The sequence below is a fragment of the Lissotriton vulgaris genome, chromosome 7 (assembly GCF_964263255.1).
Source record: "Lissotriton vulgaris chromosome 7, aLisVul1.2, whole genome shotgun sequence".
NCBI lineage: Eukaryota > Metazoa > Chordata > Amphibia > Caudata > Salamandridae > Lissotriton > Lissotriton vulgaris.
The window spans coordinates 274,666,220-274,688,276 of record NC_141695.1 but is presented as its reverse complement, the minus strand read 5'-3'; the positions used below and the strand labels follow the sequence as shown (position 1 = coordinate 274,688,276).

The 22,057-nt window shown below is 45.5% G+C and overlaps 1 protein-coding gene across 1 annotated transcript in view; it reads right to left on the bottom strand.

Annotated features, from left to right (window-relative positions):
* LOC147701381 (uncharacterized) overlaps positions 1-22,057 on the bottom strand; it is a 104,923-nt gene that overhangs the window by 18,666 nt on the left and 64,200 nt on the right. Inside the window, exons 3-4 of the mRNA XM_086929342.1 lie at positions 17,414-17,527; positions 17,231-17,332 (exon numbers count right to left, since the gene is read on the bottom strand). Of these exons, the coding sequence (XP_086785468.1) occupies positions 17,231-17,332; positions 17,414-17,527 (216 nt within the window). The remainder of the gene's footprint in view (positions 1-17,230; positions 17,333-17,413; positions 17,528-22,057) is intronic.

The window sequence follows — 22,057 nt, the reverse complement described above, 5'->3', positions numbered from 1 at the left end:
ATGACTAGGGTCATAAATACTGCCATTACTTGTGGTTTGCCGCCGTCCTGGTCAAAGGCCATAATCGTCCCTATTTTTCAGAAGGGCAACAGGGACGATCCCCAGTGTTATCGCCCGATTTCCTTGATTGATGTGTCTGCCAAACTCCTGGGAAGGGCGATCCTTAACAGATTGTCCGAGTGGACTGAGGAAAATAACATCTTTTCGGACACTCAATATGGATTCAGGACGGGGAGGTCCACCAGTGACCAATGCCTGAATCTCTATAAGCTGACTGCCAAATGCACCATGGCCAGCAATGAAGCCATCTATATGGGGTTCATGGACTTGGCAGCGGCATTCGATCATGTAAATAGGGAGAAACTCTGGGTCATGATGTCTCTTATGGGGATTGAGGTTGGCTTAATTAATATTTTAAGGGAACTTCACAGGGATACCTATGCTAAAGTCCGATTTAATAGGGAGGGTGGGCTGACCGATTCATTTCCTTGTAAGAGTGGGGTACGGCAAGGCTGTATTCTTGCCCCATTTTTATTTTCACTTTATATAAATAATCTGGAGCAGTTCTTGTTAAATCTAAAGACAAATTGTCCAAGGGTAGGGCTGCGTCATATCCCCGTTCTGCTTTACGCAGATGACGCGGTCCTGCTCGCACGTACGCCCAGGAGCGTACAGATTTTGATCGATGGATTTGTTAAGTTTATGGGCTCTTTAGACCTTTTTGTTAATTTGGGGAAATCATATGTGTTGTTGGCTGGTAACAAACCCTGCACCAATCTTACGTACACAATAGGAAACCATAAAATAGAAGAGGTTGAAACATTTCCCTATCTAGGTCTAATTTTTGACGGGTCTTTAAAATTTAGCTCCCTGGTTGAGGAGCGCTGTTTCAAAATGATTGCTACTAATGGCGCTATTGCAAGTTATGGTCGGAGGGTAGGTAGATGGAGTCCTGAACAGGTGATGAACCTGTATAGCTCCATATGCTGCTCCAAAGTGATCTATGGGGCAGAGGTATGGGGCTTTGTTAATACTGCAAAAATACAGCGGGAAGAAAATAAATACTTAAGAACCATCTTGAGAGTACCCCCAAGCACCGCTGGCTTCATAGCACACAGGGAACTAGGGAGGCCTTACCTAGAAGATCTGGTAAAACTTAGGCCAATAGTGGCCTGGTTAAAAATTTGGGTCAACCCTGAGGCGTCTCTGAGCAGGGAAATTCTAAATGATTGCTTAGAAAGAGACAAATGTATGAGAATCCCATGGCTCAACTATGTAAAGAGTACCTTAGAGGCTCTTGGCTACGGGAACCTTTAAACTGACCCGGTAGCAATTGTATCCCAGCACAAAGCGTTAGTAACAAAAGCTTTTCTAGATCAAAAAGCACTACAGAGAGCTGAGGCTGAAGGGCCCAAAAAGACTGTGAAGGCTCATAACCTGGTTAAGAGCACTGAGGGAATGGAGCCATACTTGTACCTCATGCATAATGCTCAGGATAGATTTCTGATGTGCCGTTTTAGATTAAATCTACTTCCGCATTTACTGGCATCACCAGCAGGGTTTTTAACCACAACTGAGCAGAAGGGAACCTGTGGCTGCGACAACAGGTCTCCGCAGGATTCCCTTCACTTTGTACTCCTGTGTCCTTTTTACTCAATGCCCAGGTGTAGATTTTTAGTGAAAATCTTAAAACAAGCCAATCTGAAACATGCTAGAGAGGCCTTAACCTATTTACAGAAAGCATCTGATCCTTTAACATTGTGTTGCATAATGAATTTTATTAAAGTGGCGGTCCGATTAAGGGTAACCAGAGGAGAGGAATGATGCCTAAAACTGTTATTAATCTTTTTTTTTAAAGTGTCAAATCCCCTTCTCCTTTTTTGTCACGGGTATAAATAACTATTATAATTAGGATTCTGTTAACGATTTAATGAAATGTTTTTAATTATGTATATATGTATGTGCTTTTATGGTGATTTTTAATCATCGAATAAAGAATCCTTGACTTGACTTGACTTGACAAACTTAAGTTAAACTTAAGTTTAATTTAAGACAAAATCCTAACTTAAGACAAAATCCTAATTTAAGAAAAAATCCTAGTTTAGGACAAAATCCTGATATAAGACTTAATCCTAACTTAAGACAACATCCTAATTTAAGACAAAATCCTAACTTAGGACAACATCCTAATTTAAGACAAAATCCTAATTTAGGAAAAAATCCTAACTTAAGACAAAATCATAATTTAGGACCAAATCCTAATTTAAGACAAAATCCAACTTAAGACAAAATCCTAACTTAAAACAAAATCTTAATTTAGGACAAAATCTTAATTTAGGACAAAATCCTAATTTAAGACAAAATCCTAATAGCAGGTTTTCTAAGCTAAAATATCCAGCGATAAGCGCATTTAGAGATAAATATCACTACTCATTGCTCATATGCCCCTAAGGGCCTAATTATGAGTTTGGCAGTCTGAGGACTGCCAAACGTCTGGTGCGCAGCATTTGGGGTCTGGCCACCTCTGCACCATCGGTCGGCCCACCTGAATAGGCATGGGCGTTCGGACTGCAATAGCACCACAGAAACTGTCAGTGATCAGAGATCCCTGGCGGTTGAGAGGCAGGCTGAGGACCTCAATATTCTTGGTGGTGACCTGCTGCACCATCAAGCATATTAGGAATTTCCTTATCACCAGTGGTCTCATGGAGGTTCTTACTCCATGAAACTGCTGGCAGTGAGGAAAGATAGGGGTCACAACAGCTCCCCCTGTTGCTCCTGTGCACCCACCGGTCAAACCACAATTTTACTCATAACCTGGAGAAAGGCAGTATTGTGCCGCCCGCTCCCACACTGGCAAAACTCGTAATTAAGCCCTTAATGAACCGTAAGATCAATGCTGTATCCTCACCTGCTCCGAAAGACATTCAGATGGATTCCCACTGAATCTAGATAAAACAGTCACCCACACATTCATCAGCAGTAGACTCAACTACGGCAATGCACTCTACACTGGTGTCATCCAGAAACTTCCCAGGAAACTACAGAATGTTCAAAATGCCAAAGCCAGACTGGTCCTTGACAATACCAGCTGCAGCCATATCACTTAACACCTCAGAGAATTCCACTGGCTCAAGGGCAACAAAAAAAATCACTTTCAAGCTGCTAATGCACACCTACAAGGACCTCTACAATGCAGGACCAGCATACATGAACCACCGCCTCTCATTCCACGTAACCACCAGACACTTCTGCTCCTCACAGCTGGCTCTGGCCACCATCCCTCAGATCCACAAGACTTGAACTAGAGGAAGATCATTCTCCTATCTCACTGCCAAGACCTGGAAAACCTGATTCCCCACCTCAGATAATGCCAAACGCTGACCCAATTCAGGAAGGATCTCAAGACCTAGCTCTTTGATTGAACCCCAGCACTTAGACCAGAGGTCTTCAAACTTTTTGATGCCGAGACCCCCCTGTCAAACACTTTTAGGCGTAAGGACCCCCTCCTGACAAAAATTTCTGGAATCTGGTACTCCTCATCCTCTACTACCATAAACGTCCCAAATTCCAATGGCAAAGCAATGAAACGTTTGTGCATAGAATACCTGCAACTACAGACACTCCTTGCCCCGTTTTTCTTTACTGCACTTGCGGGTTCATGTTTTCTGTGTGTGACTGCTGGCTGGTTTTTTCCTTTGTCTTTCCAATCTATGGGGGTCATTATAATGGCGGACAGACCACCACCGCCGGGCCGGCGGACCTTCTGCCCTCACAAAGCACATTACCAACCACCAAATTAGGATGCCGGTGGGTACCGCAGCAGTCAGAAAGTGTGTCCGCCGTTTTACTGCCAAAGGTAATCGGCCCGATTGCCCTGTGGAGGGTGCAGAGAGCCTTAAATGGTGGTGGTGCCTAGCAGGCTCTGTCCGCCATATCAGGATGTGGGTAAACAGAGGCCTTTCCATGGTGTCGATGCCACCATGGAAAGGCTGGCTGGGGTGAGTCGCTACACTGGGGAATACCCCTGGTACCCCCTCATTTCGATGCACCAAGTGGCAGGCACCGCGTGGTGCCTGTCATGTAGTGCAGGGAAATGCTGTGCATGCACTTTTGACATTGCGTACGGTGCTGCAATGTCAAAAGCTCAGGATGCACCCACCAGTATGGTGGGCGCATCCTAATCGCACTGGTGGGACCGCCGCATGTCTGGCAGGTGGTCCTAGTACCGCAACAATGGCGGGCGGACATCGTAATGAACCCCTATGTGTTTTCCCTCTCTTACATGTAAATATCTGGTACAGAAAAATAAGTGCTGGTATCCAAAAATAAGTGCCTATGTTGCCCACCGGTAACCACTGGCTCAAATTAAGCACTGATGCTAAACAAGTTTGGCTCTCAGGAATTAATAGCCAAATTAGAGTCACAGACCGTTGTCTCATATTTGTTGTGTTTAAGACACTGGCCAAGCTCTTAATTTGTAATAAACATAAGAGTAGCGGCCCACATTTTTTCTTTGGAGTCTACAGCTAGTGCTATTCTGAATGCTGTGCTTACTGATCACCAGGGATCCTAGTCTTGATTCCACCTGTTTTTTTTTTACCGCCACCCTTCTTTCCGTGTCTCTTTAGCTCACTTTTGCTGGTTTATTTTCACACTTATTTTCTACATTTGTTGTGACCACCATGGGCCATCAGTGTGGGATTAGGATTATATTTAGTCCAGGGCACTCCCCAAAAAAGTGGCCCACATTCCAGAATCGGTACCTGTTTTGTAGTTTTATATAGTGTGAACTCCTTCTCTGGCAGAACAAGCAATTGTAAATCAATAGGTCTCGCATTTTAGACACTTTGACCTATTGGTGTTGTAAATGACAATGCCTTTTTATTATTTCAGGTGTTTTGTAAACACATAAATAAATGGCATTGTCATTTACAATACCAATAGGTCAAAGTGTTAAAATGCGAGACCTATTGCATTGCAAATGCTTGTTTTTATCGCTCCTTACTGGCCTTCAACACCTTCTCTGGGATAGCAAGCACTAAGTAAATATATTTATAATTAGAAGCATGCATTTCACAGCTCGTCACAAAGCTTCCAGTGATTCAATCACTGAAAGCCAGTACTGGCTCCCAATGATTCTGGAAAGGGGCGACCACTCGGTCCCCCCGAACGTATGGCAGAGTGCCTCGATCCCCCCGGGAAGCCATTTTGGGCGGGAGGCGCGTCTCGGCTGGTATGCCCGAAGCGGCGTAGCCGGGGCGCGCTTTTTCCCGCCCTAGAGTGGGCTGGCCTAGACACTGACGCGGCCGGCCACGCCCTCGGGGCAGGCAGGGGCGGGTTTACGCCCGCCCTGAAGATGGATAAAAAGGGACGCAAGACCAGAAGACATCCTCTTGTTCCTGTGCTCTGAAGCTGCACCTCCTCGCTGCACGTGAGCTCGAGACGGAACGAAGAGCCAATTTTGAGCGTTTTAATCGTTCTTGTTTGTTTTACAGTTACTCTGTTGGAGAATGCCGAAGAAGGTGGGAAAACGCATGACTACTGAACAGATGCTGCGTGTTCTCATGAAGGAGATGTCCGAACTAAAGAAGCGGGTGGATAAGAATGAGGAAGGGGGACCAAAACGTCCTTTGGCGGGAGCAGCCCCGGGAGGGAAAAACAAGAGGCCCAGGAGGGGAGCAGCGGGAGAAGACATCCCGGGTCCCAGTGCCCCGCTCGAGGCACCAACTCCCGTGCCGGAGGAGGGGAATCCGATTCCCGTTGTGGTCACCCCCGTGTCCGAGGACGATATGCCGCCCGAGCTGGCAGCACAATTGGCAGCGTGGTTGGGTAAAGGTAACGAGGGCGCCACGGCTGTCGACGCGCAGGCGCTGATAAAGCACTTGCGTGAGAAACGGGAGGCAGCCAAGGTGTCCGTGCCGGCTGCAGTAGTGGACAAGACACCAGGGACGATTGCGACCACAGAGGCAGCGTCCGGTGCAGGTAAGCGGCCATTGCCGATTGCGAGGGATGAGTCAACACCCTCTCGTAGAGAAAAGTTGGGTCAACATGTTCCTTTGGCAATTAAGGAAAAGATTTGGGCGGGGGAGTATGTGAACATTTTCTCATTGCTTGTTGATCATTATGAGGTAGAGCATGTTAAGAGTCAGAAGGATCTCATGCATCCGAGTGTTTGGCGCGCAAAAATGGCCGCCTTTAAAGTGAATGAGAATATTGGCAATTGGGGCAATGCTTGGGGAATTTTTACGTCAATCTTGGGGGAACGTAGGCCTGAGTTGCTTTCCGAGTTTCCAATCTATCAATCGCGAATCATGGGGTACTCGACATCGCACCAGGGTAACCATTGGTTCTGTTACGATAATCTTTTCAGAAAGGCAAAGGAGCATAATAAAAGTTTAACCTGGGATTGTTATGATTCTTTGACTTGGGATAAAATGAAGGAGACAGGAATGTTAAAAATGCCGTTGGTAGGAAGTAATGTTGGCGAATCCTCCCGGCAATATGCGGGGACGCCCTTTCGATCAGGTACGGGTACCGACGATTACTCGAGACCTGCCGGCAATACAGGAAAAAGGGGTTTCTGCTTTAATTTCAACAGAGGTAAATGTACTAGACCCCAGGGATCGTGTAAATTCAAACATGAATGTAGTGGTTGCGGGTCGTCCCATCCTGAGTCCACGTGCAGAGCCAGAACGGGTGATAATGGGGGGAGAGGAGGCGCCAAACAGGTCTAACGTAGTCCGAGGGGCGCCTTTACCAACCCCGATTGATACCCTGGCGATGATTCCCTGGCTCAGTGAATACCCGGATCGTACTTCTGCTGGGGTGCTGCGGAACGGTTTTTCGTATGGTTTCCGCATCCCGGTAGGGGACTTTCAGGGTGTGGAGAAGTGCAAAAATCAACTTTCCGTCCTGCAGCATACGCCCGTAGTATAGGATAAGATCCGGAAAGAGGTTGCTCGAGGTCGGGTCGCCGGCCCGTTTAGTGTACCCCCGGTGCAGAATTTTGTTTGTTCTCCTTTAGGGGTAGTCCCCAAGAAAGACCCAGGTGAGTTCCGACTGATTCATAATTTGTCAGCTCCACGAGGTCTTTCTGTAAACGATGCAATCGATCCAGAAGTGTGTTCGGTGCGGTACGCATCCTTCGATGAGGCCGTAGCCATTTTGAATCGCCTGGGGCCCGGGGCGCTGATGGCGAAGTCAGATATCGAGTCAGCGTTCCGATTGCTCCCGGTACACCCAGACGACCAGCGTCTCCTGGGATTCATGTTTCAGGGTTGTTATTACATGGATAGGTGTATGCCGATGGGGTGCTCTATATCCTGTGCCTATTTCGAGAAATTCAGTAGTTTTCTACAATGGGTCTTCACAAAGAAAACGGGTTTCCAATATGTAATGCACTACCTTGATGATTTTCTGTTTCTTGGGGCAGCCGGGGATCTTGAATGTGGCCGGGCCTTGGCCGAATTTTGTGTGTTAATGAACCAGTTTGGTGTGCCATTGGCGCCGGGTAAAACAGTGGGTCCTACGACTTGCCTCGAGTTTCTGGGGATCGAGTTGGACTCCAGTGAGGGTTGTTTCCGTTTGCCAGCTGACAAAGTGTTGAAGTTCAGGGCTGCACTGCAAGTGTGTATAAATGCATCTAAAGTTACGCTGCAACAATTACAGCAGTTGGTGGGACAGTTGAATTTTGCCCTGAGGGTGATACCAATGGCCCGCCCCTTTTCCCGTTCAATTGCCCAAGCGATGGTCGGCCTAAAAGAGGGCCATCATCGCACGAGACTATCGGCTGAGGTCCGCCAGGACATGCGTATTTGGTTAGCATTTCTGGCGGACTTTAATGGTCGAATCGTCTGGAATAAACCAGCCGTGTCCTCTGAAGAGCTGGGGCTATGGACAGATTCAGCAGGAAGCATAGGTTTTGGCGCCATCTGCGGCACAAAATGGTCGGCACAAAAATGGCCGACATGGTGGCATGAGAATGGTCTGACGAGTAATATTGCTTTCCTGGAACTGTTTCCCATCTTGGTGGCCTTGAGAACATGGCCCGAAGGGTTCAAAGATCACTCTGTCATATTTTGGTCTGACAATATGACCGTGGTCGAGTGTATCAATAGTCAGGCAGCACGTTGTAAACTGATTTTAAGACTGCTCAAGGAAATTGTTTTACTGTGTATGCAATTGAACGTGCTATTCAGAGCAAAGCATGTCCCAGGGGTGATGAATCAGGCGGCTGACGCACTGTCTCGTTTTCAAATGCAGGCTTTCTCGGGTTTCCTCCCCTCAGCGGACCCAGAGCCGGCACCCTTTCCCGAAGCTCTCTGGTCTCTCGGTGCCCCGAACTTCGTCACCTCGTGGGAGAGAGTCTAGCACCAAGGACGAGGAAGGCATACGAAGGGGCGTTTCGGGCCTATTTAGCCTTTTTGGGGACTGATAGAGAGGGGCTTTGGGGCCACGAGGAATGGGTGGTGCATTTTCTGATGTCCTTGCGTAGGGCTGGGAAGTCGGTGGCTGCGGCCCAGAGGCATCGTGCTGCCATTTCCTTTGTTGCCAGGGCTCATAATAACCAGGACCCGACAGCGTCTTTCGTGGTACAGAAAGCGCTGCGAGGGTGGCAACGCCTGGAGGGTCGCAGAGTAGACGAGAGGCGCCCGATAGGTTTGGATAGGTTGGCCCAGTTGTTGGCCACACTCCCTGCCACATGCTCATCTCAGTTTGAGACAGCATTGTTCCGAGCCGCTTTTACGCTTGCATTTCACGGGGCGATGAGGGTGAGCGAACTGGTAGCAAGGAACAAACTGGATGTGGCGGGGGGTTTGTGCCAGGAACACGTTCAGATCAGAGGAGAGACGATGACTGTCTCCTTTGTCAGGTCCAAGACCGATCAAGATGGGATGGGTGACTGCATAATCATACGCAGGATTCCCGGGTCCTCCATGTGTCCGGTAAAGTGTTTAGAAGACTACCTAGCACGAAGGGTGGCATCATGGGGGGGGACGTTGTTGAGACACGCGGACGCCACCCCACTGACGAAATTTCAGTTTCAGCGGGTGCTTGCGATGTCAATTGCCGCTGCGGGCTTGAACCCGGGCGAATTTGGGACCCATTCCTTTCGTATAGGGGCTGCTACAGAAGCTACAGCCAGGGGTCTTAATGTAGAACAAGTGAAACGAGTGGGGCGTTGGTCCTCTAATTGTTATAAGAGATATGTGCGGTTGCACATGTTGTGAAGCTGTAATGATGTACTCACGCTTCTTGTTTTTCTTTGGTTTTCAGTTGCGCAAGCCTACGAGGCGGGGCGGACTATGCAGTCGACCCAACACCGGGCCAGCGGTCAGACATCACCGGCTGTGAAAAAGGAGGTGTGGGTCGTGGGCCACTCATATGTGAGGCGCGCCGCAGACGTATTCAAAGCAGGTGACATGATTCACGTAGCTGGGGAATACGGGTACAGGGTGTCCTTCTACGGAAGAGGCGGTCTCTGTATTGACCAGTTTCAAACATTTTTCGAGGGTTTGTTAGGGCGGACGAGGTCACCGCCGTCTATAGTTATAGTACATGTAGGGGGCAATGATTTGGTCACCACCGGTAGACGACTTCTCCTGGAGGCAATGCTTTCCACTGTAAGTTGGTTGGCGAGGAGAGTTCCGGGGGGGGCACAATTGCGTGGTCCCATTTGATTCCACGAAAGGTGTGGCGGGGGGCTATTTCTATTCCTGCTTTGAATCATTCTGTTAGAAAGCTTAACAACAAAGTGAGTAGGTTGTTCCGTTCCAGGACATTGCATTCTATTTCTCATGGCTGTATTAATGATGACAGTATGTATTTGGGGGATGGTGTGCATTTGTCTCGGGTGGGGAATGAGTTACTCATAGGAGACTTCTTAGCATGGTTAAAAACGTTGAAACATGACCTTTAGGTAGGAGTTTTGTGGGGGGTCCGGATAGCCGGTCAACTATCCGGCCTGTGGCGGTAAGGTCATGATCGGTGAGCACTAATTGGAAGATCCCTATGAGTGGGCGTCACCCAACACGGATGGGAGCGCTCGGGAGAGGTGGCCTTTGGCCCCTCAACGGGGAGGCGGTCCCTTCTAAGGATGGGTCGCCGAAAGAAAAGGAAAGGCGGTCAAGGCCCCTTCCTGTGTAGGAGGGGTTACAGCCCCCTCCTGGGGAATTTCCCGGGGCCAGTGACATCTGCGACGGCAGATGCGGTAAGTTGTGTGGGGTTGGGGGGAGGTCTACGATACCTTCTAGATACCTCACACGAGTCTTCGAACGACCTTTAACTGGCGTCGAGTTTATAGGTGCCCCCGTCAAGTCAAGGGAAATTGGTAGTAGTTGCACTTGAGTACGCCTCAGTGCTGTCGCCCCTCCCAAGTGGGGGGGTATGTCTGGTTAGGGATCTTGACACCGGTTACGACCTTGCCGTTGGCCCTTAAACGTTAGGATGTACAATTTCAATATTTCAAGAAAATGTTTTGTAGGATGTTAGTTCGGCTAGGAGAACCTCTGTATTAGAGAATCTGTTAAGGTTAGCCAAACATCGCAATGTGGTAATGAAATTGTACATTAATATGAAACTGTTTAATGTTTTAAATTTTGTTTTAATAAATACGTCCGGGAGGGTCACTCCCTCCCACTTCCAAAAACTTCAAGAACTGTTTCCGGTTTCCCTCCTTTGGGGATTGTGTTGAGAGGGGGTGGCGGGTATCTCAGCCATATGGAAAGGGGCGACCACTCGGTCCCCCCGAACGTATGGCAGAGTGCCTCGATCCCCCCGGGAAGCCATTTTGGGCGGGAGGCGCGTCTCGGCTGGTATGCCCGAAGCGGCGTAGCCGGGGCGCGCTTTTTCCCGCCCTAGAGTGGGCTGGCCTAGACACTGACGCGGCCGGCCACGCCCTCGGGGCAGGCAGGGGCGGGTTTACGCCCGCCCTGAAGATGGATAAAAAGGGACGCAAGACCAGAAGACATCCTCTTGTTCCTGTGCTCTGAAGCTGCACCTCCTCGCTGCACGTGAGCTCGAGACGGAACGAAGAGCCAATTTTGACCCACCCACCAGCCCCTGAAGACAGCCAGTTGCTTTAATAAAATTGATCGATAATTCTATTTCGTTTACAGGTTGTGTTAGTATCGTGTTGATGTTGAATGTGTAATAAAGATTGGTCTAATTTTGTAAGTTTGGTGATGAAAGAAATTCGGATTTAACGTCAATTTATAAATGTGCTTTTCGGTCATAGTGGCCAATGTTTTTTTTTAGTTTAGTTAGCATTTGTCGTATTTATTTTGGTCGGGCGGTAAGGTCATGATCGGTGAGCACTAATTGGAAGATCCCTATGAGTGGGCGTCACCCAACACGGATGGGAGCGCTCGGGAGAGGTGGCCTTTGGCCCCTCAACGGGGAGGCGGTCCCTTCTAAGGATGGGTCGCCGAAAGAAAAGGAAAGGCGGTCAAGGCCCCTTCCTGTGTAGGAGGGGTTACAGCCCCCTCCTGGGGAATTTCCCGGGGCCAGTGACATCTGCGACGGCAGATGCGGTAAGTTGTGTGGGGTTGGGGGGAGGTCTACGATACCTTCTAGATACCTCACACGAGTCTTCGAACGACCTTTAACTGGCGTCGAGTTTATAGGTGCCCCCGTCAAGTCAAGGGAAATTGGTAGTAGTTGCACTTGAGTACGCCTCAGTGCTGTCGCCCCTCCCAAGTGGGGGGGGTATGTCTGGTTAGGGATCTTGACACCGGTTACGACCTTGCCGTTGGCCCTTAAACGTTAGGATGTACAATTTCAATATTTCAAGAAAATGTTTTGTAGGATGTTAGTTCGGCTAGGAGAACCTCTGTATTAGAGAATCTGTTAAGGTTAGCCAAACATCGCAATGTGGTAATGAAATTGTACATTAATATGAAACTGTTTAATGTTTTAAATTTTGTTTTAATAAATACGGCCGGGAGGGTCACTCCCTCCCACTTCCAAAAACTTCAAGAACTGTTTCCGGTTTCCCTCCTTTGGGGATTGTGTTGAGAGGGGGTGGCGGGTATCTCAGCCATATTTAAAACAGTAAATTGTCCTTTGCATTTTCAGATTAACTCAGCGTATATTTCCATCCCTTTCAGGCAAGGGTACTGGAAGGAAACCTTGTTAGGCTGTCTGATCAGCTCCAGTTTCACAGCACAAGTGAACACTTCTTGAATGGCATTACAGCTTTAAGTACTTTCATTTCAGAAACTGTCCGGGTCGTTTTATTTTTTTACAAGAGTTCAAGAAGTGAGGCCCGGGAATGCGCAACCCCCTTATCAGGGCTCCACGGCCCCCCTGGGGGTCGCGCCCCACAGATTGAAGACCTCTGACTTAGACTGACCAGCAGCCTCCCCACCTCACCAGCGCCTTGAGACCATCACGGGTGAAAAAGCCACGCTTTACAAACCCTGATTGATATTATGTATTATTTCTATGATTCCAGTTCACATTTCTTGTTTAATATTATACAAGAATAAATTCCCTTTTATGAAATTTCTTTGGAAAGGCAAAACCCCTTGTATAGCTTTATCAACCTTAAAAAGTGATAAACTTGACGGTGGCCTTACATTTCCGGATTAAAAAAATATCATTATCCTTACTACCTGAAAAACAATCTGCTGAATGACTCCTTAAATCCCTATTGTTGGTACTGTTCTCATTCAAATGCTGATTTGAAACATATTCTGTTCAAAATTGCCCTCCCAATATACAGTTTAGGAAACTGGTTTGGCAAAAAATGTATAAATGTTTCAAGGCTGCTATTACATTTTCCTTAACAAATGTTTTTTTGGGCAGTTTAGCACCTCAATGGCCTCACTTAGCTCCAAGTCAGTACTGCTAGGTGTATTATTAGCTGTTCCTTTTCATTTAATTATGTACATTTGGAAACACGCACCCAACTTTCACTTTAGATCTTAGTGGAATGCTATTTGCTCTTATCATAGATTAGACACTGTGTTTCTCCTAAATCATAAGAGAGAGCTATAATGGCTTCGCATCACTGCTTACTTATCCTTCTAACTCAGTTGTCAATAAAAACATTATTGTGTCTGCAGAGCTGTGGAAGCCCCCTTGAAGTTATTCACCTGCCTTCTATATTTATATAATTAAATCATTATGCAGTGTTACAAATATGTGTATGCAATATTCTCTTTTACATTTTTTCATATTGTCTATAGTTAATCATTTTTCATCTTTACTGCATAGTTATATTTCTATTTCCATCTCCCACCCCCTATGCACCTCATACATTTCCATGGTTTTTTATAGCATGGCATGTACATATTTTCATATTTGTATATACATTTCAGTAGGAATATATTTGCTAGGCATTGCAATTTATGCTTTTCACTCCTGTTCTATTTGATTACTTTTGCTTACGCTAACTATTGTGTGTTGTTTTATTGTTCCTAATAAACTTTGGTCCAGATGTTCGATCCTTTCATTTAGCGCCTCGCAATTTGTGACTCATCGCAAGTCGCAAATTGCGAGACTCTAAATGAAATGTACAACAGTGTTATTACGCTGATTTGCAATTCCCAATGGGGTCTCAAATTGTCAGGCTTATTAATATTAACGAGCCTCTCGCAATTTGCTAGCCCATTGGGAATGCCAGCCCTCCCAGAGATGGTGGTGTGTTAGGCTCAACAGACCACCATGTCCGGGACTGCTTTTTAAAAAGCAGCTTTTTTTAAAAAAAAGCAGCCCATTTTCCTTAAAGGAAAAAGGGATGCATTTAAAAAAAAAAATGAAACTTTTTCGTTTCATTTTTTAAGGGCTGTCCGTAGTCCCAGGGACCACTGCCTGCCCTTCAAAAAGATTTTTAGAGACAGTCACAAAGTGGAAGGCCCCTTCCACATTGTGACTACATTACCACCCTCCTAAAGAGGGTGGTAATTTGCGAGTGTTTTGCAACCGCAATTGCGGTCACAAAACATTCACACATAACATTGTGGATGCAATTAGGAAGGGAATGCCCCTTCTTATTGAGATTCACAATTCCTAAATAGCGAGTTGCTATTTAGGAATTGTGCATGGCCAACAGAGATTTTGCATTCGCAAACGGGTTCGCAAACCCGTTTGCGCAGGCAAAATCGCGTTGTACATCTGGCCCTAAAACTTAAAAAAAAAAGAAGATGAAGAAGGAAATGAAGCTGATGTGTTTTTAGTTTTTTTCAGGAAAGGGCCCTCATTATATCCCAGCTTTTCCAGTTCTCTCAGTAGAGTCATATAGGGGATGTGCTGCTCCAGATAGCACTAAGCACCAGCAGAAGGGTGGCAATTTTTTTTAAATTTCAAGTCTAAGAAACATCTTGCTGTGATCTTTTTTGCAGCCCAAAACCTTCAAGAAGGATTACTTACATGCATGTGCCTAATATTTTGCTCATTCCCAAGGACGCCAAATGCCGGGGATAACGGAAATGGCATCATGTAAACGTTTAGCCAGTAATGACATCACAGGAAGTGACATCACATAACCATTTGACCCTGATGATGTTCGATATTTTATTGTCACTTGACCATTTACATAATATCATTAAGATTTCTGAACTCAAAAAACAACTATAGATTAAATAACAATTGAGGCAGTGCTATTATATCCTCTGAGCAGGGCCACTGGGACCGTGCACCAGGAGAGAATCAATTTATGTGACGGCGTTTACTAAATTATGCAGCAAAAAAATGCATATTATGCATCAACGTGCAGCGTATTTTATGACAGTATTACCTCATTATTTTGTCATTCATACACAAGTTAACACTATCTGGGCAAAAGTTTTGCCTCAGTAGTACCAGTCTGCCACCCAAATACAGCCATAAGCAACATGACCAGTCAATCTTTGCTAAAGGGCCTCCAGTGCGTAGCAACATGTGTTGCAGTGTTTTAATTAACCTTTGTATCTGTTTGAACTAGAAACATTTGATTAAAAATCCACAGATTATGAAGTAAGTGATCAATTAGGTGGCAAATGCAGCAAAGAAATAAATATGCAGAAAATGCAATGGGCGCAAAATTGCTTCATTCCCGTGGCCCTGGCTATGAGTGCTACCATTATAGGCCAGGACTGATGCCTTGATACACCAGGTCTGTAGCAGTCATCCCCGTGAACACAGCAGCATGGACACATCTACATGTGTCTATGCACAGACCCATGTACCAACACACAGTTCAAAATGCCCAGGCTCAGGCAGGAGCCAAGCGCAATACTCCGCACGCAGACACAGCCTTCGGTTCTTCTTACGCATAGACTCAAATGAAAGGCACAACCATTATTTTAAGCTTTTATCACACACTAACTATATATTGAATGTGAAGCAGCAGAAAAAAAGGCAGTCAGCCAACTTGCTGACTGCAAGTCCATGTGAAGAAGGTGCAACCTGCCAGGTGACCTTAGGATTTGTTTTTCTTCTCACATCTCCCGGAGAAAGAGGCACTGAAAAGGCAAAGTTCAGTAGCAGCAGAGAAAGTCAAAGGAACTCTGCTGCTTTTGGGACCAAATAATGAGGCTTTTCAAATAAGTCTGCAGGAAAGCAACATTTTAATTCATTGGAGTTTTACATACTTCAGAATGTTACCTAGTTGCAAAATAAAAACATTCTGAACTGGGATACAAACTCTAATTAATTAAAAGGCGTCAGTTTTGGTTCAGCAACAAAGGTAACCAGGGGACATTCACGTCCTCTTTTCTTTCGATTCCTGTCACTTCCTTTGTGGTACGAGTCCAGGTTTCACGGAAGCAGTGCCAGAGGTTCCCAGAAGCATGCCAGGAGCTGAAGGTGCGACCATCCGAACCCCTAAAGTACGTCAATGCTCATCCCTGTTCGGTTAGCGACCAACGTAAGGTCAGAAAGTTGGTTGAAACCGATAGGAGGATGCTAAGAGAAGCAAATTGATTATTGCCAACAAGGAACACATCCCCTTATGCACAACTCAGAATGTTAATCTCTTTAGCAAAAAAGGAAAAATATGGCCTGACCTGATATTCCATTTCAGGTGCAAGCAAGAGTTTTCATGTCAAAAGGAATTAATATCTGTTATAGTTAATAGGCCCACCTGTGTCCCCTTCAGCAAGCATAACACATTTATAAAGCAGAATTGGTCCATTGGTGTCAGTTTTCACTTTGCTAATGATATCACTGTTTTTGATTATTGTTATCCAATAAATCATTTGTTACTGTGGATGTGTTTGCAAAACACTCATACAAGTTACAAGGTGGGACTATATCAAGAACACTATTCCATCTGAAATTAAATGACTCACAAAGTGAAAATTGTGAGTAGGAAAGTTTTCTTTGACGTTGAATGACCCTAAGCAAATTTCCACTTGCCATTTTGTAGTCTCAAAACCAATGATTTTGCAAATGATAGGCTTCACCATCACATAAAGGATCCTTCTATCAGGCACATTATTATCCAACAAGTATGGGAAAGGGAATACCTACAGAATTGATAGGTATATAGAGGAAGGGAATTCTCTGTGGAAAAAATGTTTTTAACTCAGAAAAATGTATGTAAAAAGATATGTTTCTAATGTTTCTTGACAAAATGCAATTCACTACAGTGTTGGAAGTTTCAATGCGTAACGTTAACATTTTTAGTAAATGTAAAAACTTAAACATCTTCAGCTATGCAAAGTCAGAAATATGTAATTGTAGGAGTGTACATAGAATCACCACTCAGCTCCTGAAGAGATTGCGGACCACACAGATCTCAGTGGACAGACTCACCCTCGACCTCCCCAAACTGACACACATTACCTCACACTTCAAGAAGCATCAATTTAAGATGCTGATCCACAGCTACAAACCACTTCACAATCAAGGTCCTGCATACATCAGCCACTGAATGAACATCCATCAACCATTTAAACATCTGCGCTCTGCCTCTCTCTCTTGCCGACATCCCCGCATCCGCCGAATCACAGTGAAGGATACTCCTCCTACTTCACTGCTAAGTCCAGGGACAGCCTTCCCCTTTACCTTCGAACCTCATCCTTTCTTCTAGAATTCAGAAAGTGACTCAAGACCTGGCTATTCAAATGATCACACCCAAAGCAGCAAGGCTTTACAAATACTGATTGAGTGATGATGAATTGACTGGGTGTAGCTTTCTGACTTTTTATGAATAGTGGGATGGACTAAGCTCTCAAAATTTAAAGACATAATTGTGAGTGAAAGAAAAAAGTATAACAAATCAAATGTATCACTATATTACCTTCATATGTTGATGTCTCATTTATTGTAGTTCTGTTAACTGTTGATGGAGAACTAGTTGTACTCTCATACGGAATTTGATCAGCATAAAGCAAAGGCAAAACTGAAAAAGAAATATGCATTACTGATCTGGTTCTTTAAATATGTAATGTTTAGCAAAAATAATCTTTTGCAAGGGACTTACATAACATTGGCAGTAGCAACAGACAGATGTAGGGCTTCATTATTGTCATTTTCTTTTCTTGCTTTGTATATACACACACCAAGAGATTACAGTTGGCAGAATATCGGAATACTTCTGTGGATGTAAAAGAAAGGCAATCATTTAGCTAGATTGTTTAGATATAGAAACACAATTATTTAAGATGCGAAGTAAGCTATTTCCTAAAGAAGATATGATTGAAAAATAGAAGTCAGTATATTTGTCAGTGATGCAAAGGCTGACATCTAGTGATGTTGGAATACTTTTCAGAGGGGGATTGCTGCCAGCAGTCTATCATCACTGCAGTTATAAGGATTGCGAAAACTCCAAGATTCACGCAAAGGACGAGTAGCAAATAGTGACATTGTAGAATAAATACCAGACCCCAGATGCATAAAGCATCCATTTTGCGATTCCTTATTAGCGAAAAATAAGGAATCGCTAATAAGGAATAGAAAAATGCTATCCAAGAAGAAATCACTTTAAAATAGCGATTTCTTAAAATTCCTTAATTGCGACTCGCAAATTGCGAGTCGCAATTAAGGAATACCTGCCATTCATTCCGATGGGCCTAGAATGAATAGGAAGACATTCTCAATTTGCGAATCGCAATTAGCGAATCGCAAAATGAGAATGCGGTTTCAAGGGTGCAGGGGTGTCCAAAGGACACCCTGTTGCACCCCTGAAATTGATCTGTGCACATATGCTGTGCACACACATGCCCTTAGGGCATGTGTGTGCGCAACATGAAACTTTGAAAAATGCACTTTAGTGCATTTTTCTAAGTTTTTGCAAATTACCATGAAGTTGAACTTCATGGTAATTTGCGAGCCGTATTATCAAAATCGCTATTTTTTCAACTTTAATGCATCGCATTTAAGGAATCTGAATTTGAGATTCCTTAAATGCAAGTAATCGCAATTTAGCAAATTCTTAATTTGTGATTTTTGCATTTGGGATGATGCATCCCAAATGCAAAAATACCTGTCGCAAAGGGGCAGATTCTGAGAATCTGCCCCTTTGCGAGCGGTTTTTAGCTTCATGCATCTGGGCTCAAGTGATGCATTTTGCAGCATACTGTCACAAATATATTTCTAAAGTATGGTGTGGTAGCGTACTGCCATTTACCGATAGCACTCCATTGAAAAGGCCATTAAATTTGCACATACGTTTTACTGATAAAACAATATAGTACACAAAAAAAGGTGTGGAAATCAAGTTTCAGCTAAATTATCAATTGAGAAACACCAAGTAAAGTGTCTAGATTTGGTTTGCTTCCATTCAAGTCTTTGTTTCTGTCATCTTTCAGAATTTATAAAAATAAATGCTTAATTTGAGCTTTCCTAACTGCTAATATACGCAGAAACATTTGTATTTAAATTATGTTGTGTGTCAGGAAATATCATTGGAGTTCCCATTTAACATTTTCGGAAGGTGCTTGATGAACCTTCTATAGAAAATGGCCTTCTTTTGAGAGGAGATAAATGTGTCCCACAAGAAGAAATTAGAGTGAAAAAATGTTTAGTTGTCAGAAAACCCCCATTACAACTGAGTGTTCCTCTAAATCCTAGGAGAAAAACCTCATTGATTTGGTTGACCCATCCAACTGCATCTCTATTCCAAGTGGCCAGACGTGAAGTTCATAACAGAACCTAGTTTAAAGCCTGTTACTGAATTTTTAAATGAATTTGTTATATGCAAAGGTTTTCCCAGGTTTTTGATTTCGGATAATGAGATTCATTTTGTAAGCGGGGAGATAGAGATGTGAAGCATATCAGGACGTCCCTATATCATCCCCTAACAAACGGCCAGGTCAAGTGCATGAACAGGGTGCTGACCCAGTGTGTGCAATGGACAATGGCTAATAGATGTGTTGGAAATGGGGTAAGAAACTAAAACCTCTAAATCGCTCGCAGCTACTTTTCTCATTTGCTAATAGCCCTAGCTTAAAATATGTCAGTACAGATGACTTAACCTCTTGGCTGCTAGGCGTTTTCCCGCTGTGTGCTGGAAAATGCCATTTTAGTGGCACTATGACGAGCTCAGCTCGTCATCAGCACACGACACCCGTGGGTGATGACGAGCTGAGCTCGTCATCAGCATCGAAAGGGTTAAAATAAGTGGGGTTTTTGGTTAACGCTAAAGGTGAAGAAATAACAAAGGTCCTTCGCCACTCAGCATTGTTATGTTATGTTATGTTACTGTGGGTTTTGTAGAGCGCTCAGCTGCTCCGAAGAGCGTCCCGGCGCTATAGATCATCACACCAATACCAGCAACTAACAAGGCAGCCAAAGCAGCATCAAAAATCCACAAAAACAACTTACAGGGCAAAGAGATAAGTCTTAAGTCCCTTTCTAAAGACAGACAGATTGGAGCATGTTCGCAACTTCAGGGGCAGCGTGTTCCAAAGACGGGGGGCGAGGTAACTAAAAGAGCGACCTCCACAACGAACACGTTTCACTGCCGGCACAATGGCATTGGCCTGGGCTGCAGACCTCAAGGGTCTAGATGGAAGATAGAAATTGACCCTTCTATCCAAATAGCCAGCGCCGCAATTGTGGAGTGCCTTAACAGCTGTGGTTAAGGTCTTAAAGGAGATGCGCTTACGAATCGGCAGCCAATGCAGAGTAACCAGGAGGTTGCTAGCCCTAGCTCTTCTAGTTAGACCAAAGATTGCCCTGGCTGCTGAATTTTGGACTATCTGCAGGCAGGTCAGCAGATATTCAGGAAGACCCAGATAAAGGATGTTGGCATAGTCTAGGCGTGAGCCTATCAGGGCCTGCACAGTAATCTTCTTGTGCTCCAAAAATAGGTATGGCAGAACATTTTTCAACACCCTTAAGATGGCGAAGCACTTCCCCGTCAGGCCCGCAACCTGGGCTTTGAAGGAAAGGGTGTTATCTACCAGCATGCCCAGATTCTTAGCTGTAACAGAATCGCTAGCAGGGGGGAATATGGCCGAAGGCCACCAGTGCTTCCATCTTGGGTCGGCAGGACAACCAAAAAACAATATCTCGGTTTTGTCCGAGTTGCATTTGAGGCTGCTTTTCCCGAACCAATCAAACACAAACTCCACACACTTCCGGATGGCCGCTCCGTCGAAGTCACAGCCCCTGTCACAAGTGAACAGGAGCTGTGTATCATCCGCATAGGATACGATCTGAGCCCCTAGCTCCTCCACCCGTGCCGCCAGAGGTGTCAAGAAGATGTTAAAAAGAGAGGGGCTGAGTACGGAGCCCTGCGGGACCCCCACCTCATGCTGCGGCATAGGGGCGGAGAAAGGGGGGCCCAGATCGTTTGTCTACGGTCGGCCAAGAAAGATTGAAACCATGCGAACACCGTTCCCCTCAGGCCAATCTCCCAGAGTCTAGTTAGGAGAAGGTCGTTGGGAACGGTGTCGAAGGCCGCCGACAGATCGAGCATGATGAGCAAGGCCTTTCCACCCCTGTCCAGAGCTTCCTTCACAGCCTCGGTTACCTCGAGTAAAGCGGTTTCTGTGCTCAGGTTAGATCTAAACCCGGACTGTGACTGATGTAATAAGGAGTTAGCCTCTAGAAAGTTGGTTAAGGTGGTATGTACATGTTTTTCCGTCATTTTGGCCAGAGCAGGCAACAACGAGATTGGCCTATAGTTGGAATGCAATTTGGCATCTGCGTTGGGCTTTTTAATCAGGGGAAGGACTAGGGCCTGCTTCCAAGATAGGGGGACTTTGCCCGAGCTCAAAGATGAATTGATTATAGGGTTGATGATCGGGTTGAGAGCAGGCGCCAAGGTCGCAGGACACTTGGCGGGGCAAGGGTCAAGTGGAGAGCCAGATTTCAAGTTAGACAAGAGGTCGAGCGAGGCCTGAGTCTGATCCCAAAGAATGTAACTAAGGATTAAGAGGGCCGTCGGCCACAGGGCCAGAGTCCGAGATGTTGTGGGCTCCTCGCAAGGCCGACTGGATGGTGCAAATTTTATTAGTGAAAAAGCTGCAAGCTCCGTGATCCATGGTTCCGAGAAGGCAGACGTAAGGGTACAGCAGGAGGGAGAGATACATTCTTTAACAATCTTAAAGATCTCATCACAGGAGCTGTCTGCTTCCTCAATCCTTTTGGCTAGAAAGGATTTTTTCTCTGCAGTGATCTCCCTATGATATTCCTTCACTGCTTCTCTATAAGACTGCTTAGCAGATGTATCATACTGCCTCCTCCAAATTCTCTCCAGCCTCTTGCAGTGCCTTCTCTTACCAGTCAAGGCAGCAGAAAACCACGGGGCCGACGCTTTTGCCAGTACTGATCTAACCTGGCGAGGTGGTGCCAAGGCTTCCAAACGGGCAGTGAGCCAGTTCTGAAAACACACTACATCGTCCTGCAACCTACCTGTGAGAACACAAGGATAGGTTTCTAAGGCCCGGATAAGCATGGCCGAGGTGACTTTGTGAAAGGCTCTTGACATACGTGCTGTTTGCCGCTGCGTATTGCGAGCGGCTGCTAGATGATGTATTATCGTGAAGTCCGCTAGGAAATGGTCCGACCAGAGGACTGGGGCTAGGGAGGAAAGGGCCACCGGAACGGTCGAGAAAATTTGATCTAGAATGTGCCCTTTCTCATGTGTAGGTGACTGAAGGTACATATGAAGTCCCAC